We start from the raw sequence: 10000 nt of genomic DNA on the forward strand, positions 1-10000 counted from the left end.
CACACACACACACACACACACACACGCACGCACACGCACACACACGCACGCACACACACTTACACACATATACACAGGTGCATGCATACATACATAAACAAAGCACACTTTCATTGTACCCAAACATACACACACACACACACAGCATCCATCATCTGCTCGGGCTCGGCGTCTTCATCTTACCTTCGTCCTCCTCATCAAAGGAGTTCATGCAGGGGAAGTAGACGGCGAGCGCCTCGAACGAGGCCGACAGGCTCAAGCGGCTCTGTGAGCGCTGCATGCGGGCGTTGGGCCCCCCGCTGACCGCTACCGCCGCGGCATCCTGGCTCTGTCTGCCCATCGCCGGACTCTATCGCCACGGAAACTACTCTACTCTCTATTTCTCTGGCTTTTTTCTCTCTCTCTCTCTCTCTCTCTCTCTCTCTCCGTCTCTCTCTGTTCTCTTCTTCAGATGCTTCTGCAGTGCGTCTGCTGGGAGCGCGTTCAGCTCTCTGGTGCCCGGCAACAGAGCGCTTCGTCTCGTTTCTCTCTTGCTTTCAGCTGCGATGGCTTCTCTCTCTCTCTCTCTCTCTCTCTCTCTCTCTCTCTCCGTCACACGGCCGAACGTCCCTCTGGTGCGGAGCTTTAGCTGGCTGCCCTGAGTTGAGTCCTCCTCCTTGCCAACCTTGTCCCTCTCTTTCCCTCTGCCACTCTCCCGCTGCCCTTGCCCTCTTGAGGTTGGCGCAGCACGTGGTGGCGCAGGTGGTGTGGTGGTGGTGGTGGTGGTGGTGGCACACTGGGTCGCGTGCTGCTTACTTCTCCGGGGCAAGGTAGCAATCTGTGGACACTAGGCTCGTCAGTGACCAGGTTTTTATCCTTGTATATCTGTGTGTGTGTGTGCGTGTGTATGAGAGTGTGTGTGCAATAGAGAGTGTGTTAGATCCCCTGGAGGGTAAGCCGAGTGTGTCTGCCTTCGGTGCTGGCTTTGCGCTGTGTGTGTGCAGTCTCGTGGCTGCAGCGATTCTGTTCCCTCCTCTCGCTGCCTCGGTCTTTTCTAACGCATCTCGCCTGTGAGTGAGGCAGGGGGGGAGGGGGAGAGGAGAGGGAGGCGGCCCTCAGCTCCAGCTCAGCCAATCAGTGGAGACTCTATGATGAGCACCTCAAATGGTCCTCCAGGCGCGAGAGCTCTACCCAGAGATACTGTGAGTGTGTGTATGGTGTCTGTGCAATGAAGTGAAGAGTTACAGTCTCTACACACACACACTTGTCATTAGGGGAGAGGTCAGCATCCCTAACCTACACACATACACAGACATGCTCAAATAAACACACACACACACACACACACACACACACACACACACACACAGGACACACACACACACACACAGGACACACACACACACACACACACACTATACAAACCCTAACCCATCCTCACCAGCCCCCTCCATCTTCAAAACAAGGGCCAGTATTTTTCCTTTTAGCGACACCTTGCTTCCAATCTTGCTACACCTACAGTGTTTTTCCTCTAGATTTTAAATATGTGGTAAAGTGTCACTGTATATTCTAAAGATTCCAAGAAGATAACACATTTTTTATACATACGTATGTATAACAATTATTTAAATTCTTTAACACCTACAATCAGACAAGCAAAAACAATCTATTTCCTTCAATATATCAATGCATTTCTTTTCCTTCAACTCTGTTTTTCTTGTTAATACAAAAAGGGATAGGACCGTCCACCCTTATCGATGAAGGAAACCTGTCTGTCATGTTGTACCCCAGTTTCCTCTTTACAGCTAAAGAGAGGCAGATGCAAGCCTGTTGTCTCTCCAGAGAGTGACCTCAGCTGCCAGTGGAGTGTCCTCCAAAAGGCCAGGCTGAATTGAGCACCGCGCCGAGCGGCACAGCAGCAGCCGGATAAGCCGCGGTGTTTTGACAAGCCTGTCACCGGAGCCACCACCGGGGCCCTCGCTCTGAGAAAATGTTGGCAGAATGGGCACACAAAGATGGCAATTACGGTGCTCAGCACTTAAAAGCTCTCTGCCACCCCCCCACCCCCCCCCCCCCATAAACACACCACCACTCCTCCCTGGTCCTATCTCACCATCTTCCCTATTCCTGAGAAGAAGAAAACAACTTACGAAAGAGACAGGCTCATCTGCCAGCCTATATCTAAAGATCTGTCAATAACAATTTGCCAGTTCACACTTTTAGCCACCTATGGGGCACTTTTTCTCCCTCTCACACTCCAACAGCCCCACAAAACCACCTCACTTCTAGCCACCTATGGGGCATTTTTCCCCCCGCTCACACTCCAACAGCCCTACAAAACCACCTCACTTCTAGCCACCTATGGGGCATTTTTCCCCCCGCTCACACTCCAACAGCCCCACAAAACCACCTCAGCCCTCCCCCGTTCCCCTTTCATGCGCTCCTACGCTCTTACTCTTAAAAGTAAACTCCTGCAAAGAAGACAAATGGGACAGATGGGTCTGTGTTTGGCCACAGCGCTTCCTGAGGACAACCGGTGAGCTCAGCAGGCCAGTGAGGTCAGCAGGCTGGCCAGCGACTGTGCCAGCGCCGCTCAACAGCGTTTCTCATCTCAGTGCTACGGCTCGGTCCAGTCTAGCGTGAGCCCACTCAGACAGACGACATGAGCCAGGGTCGGTTTGAAGGTAGAGAGAGGTGGAGAGATTTACCTGACTACCGGAGTTTCAAGGTCTACTTGACTGTTTGTTCACTTTTAATATGGAGCAAGTGACCCATTTTCTAAGCTTTGTTATTCATTATAAAAACTGATGATCATAATAACGTTAGCGATGGCCTTGTGAGAAGCAGAAGTACTCATTTCAAACCCTGAGAGTACCTGACCTAAAAACGCACAGGGTCTTTACAAAAGCAGCATAATGCACTGCTAAATGATGATTACGGTATTTACAATCGTAATTTTTTTTTTAATTTACAATCTTAAAAAACAGCAATAGAACACAGTGAGACAGTGCAAAGCATGCGCCACCCATTTGTTAAGTGCTGTGATGAGCTCTGCTCCAGATTGTCCCTTTTGAAATGGCTGATGGGACCATACTGTGTGTGTGTGTGTGTGTGTGTGTGTGTGTGTGTGTGTGTGTGTGTGTGGCTGCTATGGTATGCTTCAGTGATCTCCATCCTCGCATCACATGCCTCTCAGTGAGTTCACGCCACGCCGCCACCTGCCCAAACATACACAAGTTTAACCCCCCCCCCCCCCACACACACACACACACACACAACCAGAGGACCCAAAGACAAGAGGGAAACGAGTGCATTTACATTTATGGAAACTAATTACTCCAAGCTGAAAGCAGGATGAAATAGTAAGAAAGTTCAAGATGCATTATGCATGCTGGAGGTTGCTGGGAGCAGAAAACCTTCAGATGTCAACAAAGCCTACATTCTGCTACTCTATGTTGCTGCTATGCTAAGCTATGCTAAGCTAAGCTATGCTATGCTATGTTGCTCAATGATTTTGCGGTTCAGATAGAATGAAGCACAAAAAGAAAGAAAGTCGAAACGATTGTATTTGTTGTGAGAATAAGATAAAACATGACGAGGACCGTTTAGTAAACATGAGCATTGTTTGTTTCGTTGATGAGCAAATGATGATTGTGTACTGTATGTGTTTGTAAAAACAAGCTAATTTCTTCACTCTGCTTGCTTCACTAGGCCACAGACCAACAACGACCAGGTCCAAATCGATCCCCAGCCCAAGTACTTTAGTAAACAGCATCAAGTGAGTGTGTTGGAGTGGAGAGACAATAACTGTTTGGAAGAAGCTTTGCCGAAGATTATTTTTTTTAAAAAGCACTTCAGCACTGATTCATGGATGAACTTTGATTCTTTTATTGGCAGTCTCTCCCTCTCAAGTGGAGCTCTGCATACAAGTTGTGTGTTCCCAGTCATTTGTTCGGCATTTTCGGCCTTGGTCCAAAAGCAGGACACGAGAGGAAGTGAAGTGCTCGCCGTTGGCGGCGCCGTCAGCACATGGGACGCATTTCACACGTGTCGCCGAATTGTCTGAAGCAAGAAGCAACACGTTCCACAAGTGACGCCAGCCGTTTCTGATGCGGACACACAGCCAGTCCACCCAGCACGTGCGCCAGCGCAGGTTTGAATCGCAGGTTCCAATTCTGTTGCCAAAGCAACACTGATCTCAAGCAACAAATTAATTACAGGCTTCCTTGACCTACAACACTAGCCAGCCCCGATGCAGGCCAATAATAAAGCATCAGCTTGTTCATGAGCAGATCTCTCAATAAAAGACTACAGCACAGGGCCAGCTAATTAGCTCTGCTAATAATAGTCTGTTCTGCTAATGCTAACACAGATAGTTCAGATTGCCTATGCATAAGAGGGAACAAGAGTAGTAAAAAAGATGAAAAACATTAACTCCACCAACCTCTCACGTGTCTGATCAAGACACTTCATATTTAAACTTCAGTTATTACTGTATCATGTCTTTACTTCAAATCAGCTAACCAGCCTACATATATACTGTCGGCAATCCCTTGACAAAGGGTACTAAGCCGTCACTCTATTCTTTCCTGCCTATTTCCCCATATTTCTATGGTCACCATCACCATTCTATGGTGGTGAAAAGCTCAGAAAATGACATGAATGATTTAAAAAATGTTTATGTTGAGAATTAATGATGTTTCAGGCACCATTATTACATTACATTACATTGCATTATATGGTACATGTGAATAATGTGAATGTGACTGGTGATAAGACTAGAACACTGAGAGATGTCCTAAGTGTCGTTGCTGACGCCTTTACCTCCTTCCATGTATGTGACAACCTGTGTTAAACAGGAACTGTTTTGTTGCACAACCCCCTACCCATAACAGACCCCTGGGCCGTTGTCGTAAGACACTTCTGAAACATAACAAAAGACGACAGGAGAGACAGACTGTCTGGAACGCATGCACACACGCACATGCACACACACACACACACACACACACACACACACACACACACACACACACACACACACACACACACACACACACACAGACACTCAGGATCTCGTCTGGAGACACTATGGAGAGGATCACGCACGGAGGTATGTGTGCGGTGTATTTCCCCGAAGTGACACACAGCGGCACCTGTTTGCAGAGAGTTGGGTTGAAAGAGAGAAAAGTGCTTCTGACAAAACCAACACTAGTGTTTGTATCTCATAGGTGTCTAAACAAAATCTAATGGAGCTTGAAAAATATCTCTGCTTACACCCCCCCCCCCCCCCCCCCCTCTCTCTCCACACACACACACACACACAGCCATGATCCTTGCCAGACCTGCAAAGGATCAACATCCTTCAGACGACCAGTCTGGTCAGGAAAAGCACAGCGTCCTAGAAGAAACATGTTGGCCCCACGAGACGGACTCCATCTGATTCTGTTATTGTCACAAACTGCCCAAGACCCAGAATCCCAGGATTTCCATGATGGATGGGGCGCGCGGAACCTCACATAGCGACACACACGCAGGCACGCAGACTAACCCAAATACAGCTGGCCAATCAGCTAACCTATACAGCCTGTGCACAGAGAGAGAGAACGAGAGAGAGGGGGAGAGGGAGAGAGAATGAGAGATAGAGGGAGGGATAGAGAGGGAGAGAGAATGAGAGAATGACAGATAGAGGGAGAGAGGGAGAGAGAGAGAATAAGAGATAGAGGGATAGTGAGAGAGAGAGAGAGGGATAGAGAGAGAGAGAGAGAAGGATAGTGAGAGAGAGAGAGAGGGATAGAGAGAGAGGGAGAGAGAGAGATAGTGCACGCGAGTCGAACAGGCATTGGAGGTCGAGTGGGGTGAAGGACGGGGGATGGGGGTGTTGGGCGACCGGGTCCCAGATCAGGAGACAATTAACTCCACAGACACAGAGCACAGACCCCTCTCACTGACCCCTTTGGACATCAACAGAACTGGTGGGGCAGAAAGCAGGAGGGATAGACACATGAAGGGGCCTGCGTACATGTATAGCAAGAGATAGAAGGATGAAGGGAGAGAGAGAGAGAAAGAACGGAGCGGGATTGAGTGGGAGATAAAAAAAAGAGAGAGCGAGCGAGAGAGAAAGACATCTGGCATTAATAAGAGCCAGCCAGGCACCGACCCAAACAGAAGCGCGAGCCAGCGAGCATGTACCGATCGATCAGAAGCTCTTTCTGCAACACATCGCTCTCTCCTTCCCTCCCTCCTCTCTCTCTCTCGCTCTCTCTCTCTCTGTCACTCTCTTCTGCCACAACACCCCGTCTCTGCCTCCAGTCTTCACCAACGCTGTCTACAGTACATGTCTTATTGCTTTTACTGATCAGGGGGATTTCGACATCTCCGAAAAAAGAGAAATAAAAAAAAAAATGGATGTTCAGTCTCTACCCATTTAGGCTGTTAAAATAGCAGTATATGTTACTCATAGCACCTCCCCATGAAGAGTGGGCTCCAGCAGACTCCAGAAGGGGAACAGAGTCTATTTGGGCATTCTGGAACAAGACCCAAAAGAGGAAGAACATCTTTGGCTTTTGCAGAACAGCTGTGGGTGTAAAATTGCTGTGTCTGTAGAGCTTACTCACTCAATACAGAGACAGGGCTAGTAGGAGTTAAAGTCTCTGTGCTATTTCTTATGTGCACATGGTTTGGCTGTAGGCTAAAGTCGCATCGCATCTATCAGAAGGATTTCAATTGACATCATTTCCTTACTTGTGAAGTCACCTTTTTGTTGTTTTACACACACAAACACACACACATACACACACACACACACGCACACGCACACACACACACACACACACACACACACACACACACACACACACACGCATACATAAACAACATAATACATTTGAGTTTGGGACATATGTCTCTGAAACTGAAATGGGTCAAAAAGCCCCGTCTTAGTGCAGTAAATGTGGAAATCGGGTGCAGAGGAAGGGAGGCTGGCAGAGTGCATGCTGGGTAAAGCTGGACCTCGGCCCGATGCCACCCCCTCCCCACCCCCATGTCAGCTAAGCCTGCACGTGAGCGCTGCACCCATGGCACCCTACGCCGGCACCCGTTGCCATGACACTCCTTTGATGGACTAACCCCAGCATCCCAATGATTCAGGTGCACTCAGCGACCGATTAACGTGCTTAACCATTAACGTGCTGTAGGACCTCAGGACTCACAGACTTGGCTGCGATATGGGCTCGTTGTTTTTCTTCTTTCTCGCCTGAATCTGCTACGCAAACACAGTCAGTAGACCAGACACGGCTTCATCCCAAACCAACTTATTACACTGCCACATTTAGCAGAGCTTAGCGCTGATAAACACGTTAGCGCTCCAGCTCACATGATCTATGGCTGGGCTCAAACGGGGTAAGCGCAGGCCTTGTGTACATCACGCCCAGACCTGGCACGCTAACGCAACGCTAACACAGCACTAACACAGCACTAACAAAACCACTACAAGCCCATCAGCAGTGTTTGGACAAAGGGTGAGTAGTTACTGTTGTCCTGTACGTTGTGTTTTTTTTTTTATCATTATTTTGGCTCGACAAAGCCAAATTCTGATTAGTGCAGGCGCCAGCTTGGACTCTCTATCTGTGCCTTTTAAGGAGCAGCGATGTGGGGAACAGGGACAGCTCATAAGTCACCATCGCTCCACAGGCCACTGATAAAGGGGCTGCATAACTCCGAGTGGAAGGACCCTCACTGACCCGAGATGGTTCTCAGCGTCCTTGGCAGAGGCCTTCGTTGTTTGGAACGTGTAAAACGATGGGCAACGGAAAAGTGCAAAAGAAGAAGAAACTGCAATCCAACACACAGCGGCCTACAATACAACACAACAGACCACTCTCCATACACACTGAGAGACCCCCCTAGCTGACTGTATGTAGGTCGGAGCTGAATATATCCATGTTCCAAATTGAGTTGGTGGAATAGAAGGTGGTGGTGGTGGTGGTGAATGCTCTCTTCTGAGCCAGCGAGGCATGCGGTTGCCCGGTAACTGGGTGCAAGGCTGAGGGGTGCGGGGAAGCGTACCTGAGCACCTTAGCTTGGGCGCCTCATGCATCATCCCGCCTGACCCACCACTCCAGTGGCCCCCTCCGAGACTAATTACAGCAGAGAGGGAGAGGGGGGGGGGAGAGGGAACGAGAGAGGCAGAGAAAAGGGAGAAAGAGGGGAGAAAAGGAGAGGTGCTGCAAAAAGAAAAGAGCAGGGAGAGAGAGGGGGAGCGGAAAGGAACCCGACAGACAGAGAGAGAGAGAGAGAGAGAGAGAGTGAAGGGAGAGGAGGAAGAAAAGAGGGAGAGTGGGAAGAAAGGAGAAGTACTGCGAAGAAAGGAGTTCTCATATCTGCTGAAGATGAATTACCCAGACTGAAAGCTCAGCACTGGGTCTATCAACTCTCTCCCCCCCCCCCTCTCTTTCTCTCACACACACACACACACACACACACACACACACACACTAATTTACTATAAGCATTTATGTTTGCAGGGAAAGAGGGTATTGTGCATCTGGATACAGTCGGCCCAGCTGCACTATGCATAACCGGTCCACGGGGGGTGGGGGGGATGGTGGGTGGTGGGGGGGGTTCAGTGGGCCCTGTGATGACCACTGCAGTAAGCAGAGCCCATATCACACACATCAGCACATCCCTACATGCTCTCACGCATCTCATCTCATCTCTTCCCATTACGCTACAGACTGAGATGAGTCTTCTCAACTGTGCCAGAGGAAGTAGGACAACATCTCATAGCATAATTTTGAACAGAGTGCTGCCTTCCACAGGTAAGTATTTAAGTAAGGGATAATGTATAGAACGCCGGTCATTATTGGGAAAATAAGTCCCGACAGGTCTTGTTCCGCCCTGAAGGGACTTATTTTCCCAATAATGACCGGCGTTCTATACATTATCCAGCTTATTACACGGCTACTTGACAAAACAAAACAATAAACTCCCCACGATGTGACTCTTTAGCGTACATAGCCTAGGCTATAGACTATTTGTTACCGTTTCATAGTGGCTTTTGGTGAGAAACAAAAAGTTCACAACAGCACACGCTGAACTTGAATCAAACATTCTTTAGAACACTGCTGATCAACCGTCTGCTTTCACTTTTGAATGAAGTTCCAGTCCTGGCGCAGTAATATGAAAAACGTAAATTAAAAGCACAAAGCCCATTTTCCTTGACAGCGGTCTGTTATACTAAGTAATGGTCTGTTATTGAGAATTAGCAGACTGCCGAACGTTGGGAAGGCCTATTCAAGTGAATGGAGCATTCTGCAGCACTCTGAAGAGCCGTGTAATAATACACAATTAACATGATAAGACCCTCCCTTCCATAGGATTAGTCTCCTAAATATGACCACTGAAATACAGGTACAAGCACTAGGTCAGTAAATGTACCCTTTGTCAAGGATGCACCCAATTCATAAGCAGGGCAGAGACAGTCCTGTCCAACTCCAGTCATCCCTTGGTCCCTCTTGTGGGACTCCTTTGTTAAAGTGGGAGTGGAGTGAATTGACAGGTGATCACAGGTCAGCGTCTACGCTCTGGAAGCGATTGCCAAACAGTTTTTAAAAGACTCCAGGAATAAGGTGCTTGGCAGACAGCTGCGGTCAGCTGCCCCGCGCAAAAAGCCTCGGGTCAACACATCCTCCCTGTTATTCCTCATGGAGCATCCTGGCCCATTTTCAAGGCTATGATGATGAGATAAGGGCAGGGAGGACAGCTCTTAAAATGCCGTCTGCTTTATTGCACTGTCTACCTCCTTTAAATGAAACCAACGCCAAGTGCCATAAACTAGTCACAAATGAATAGCAATCATTCCCCTTTACTATGCCCTGTATAAACAGGGAGTGGAGAGGGTAAACAAGGTACAAGGTCAGGCAACACACTTGTGTGTTTGTTTGTGTATTTCTGTATTTGTTTGTGTATTTTTGTGTTTGTTTGTTTGTTTTTCCCAAAACAGGAAGTGAGCTCATATCTC

General features: G+C 48.4%; 1 protein-coding gene across 2 annotated transcripts in view; it reads right to left on the bottom strand.

Annotated features, from left to right (window-relative positions):
• The window catches only part of rims2a (regulating synaptic membrane exocytosis 2a), a 126305-nt gene that overhangs the window by 7814 nt on the left and 108491 nt on the right, over positions 1–10000 (bottom strand). Inside the window, exon 1 of one of the 2 annotated variants that reach the window (XM_076279970.1) lies at positions 184–370. The exons of the other annotated variant lie outside the window; for it this stretch is intronic. Within the exon in view, the coding sequence (XP_076136085.1) occupies positions 184–340 (157 nt within the window). The 5' untranslated portion in view covers positions 341–370. Of the gene's footprint in view, positions 1–183; positions 371–10000 lie in introns of those variants that run through there. 2 annotated transcript variants of the gene reach the window in all.

The sequence above is a fragment of the Alosa pseudoharengus genome, unplaced genomic scaffold, assembly GCF_046254945.1.
Source record: "Alosa pseudoharengus isolate Yale_2024_CS ecotype anadromous, Long Island Sound unplaced genomic scaffold, YU_APseudo_1.1 YU_APseudo_1.1_scf_12, whole genome shotgun sequence".
In the NCBI taxonomy this organism is placed as follows: Eukaryota; Metazoa; Chordata; class Actinopteri; order Clupeiformes; family Clupeidae; genus Alosa; species Alosa pseudoharengus.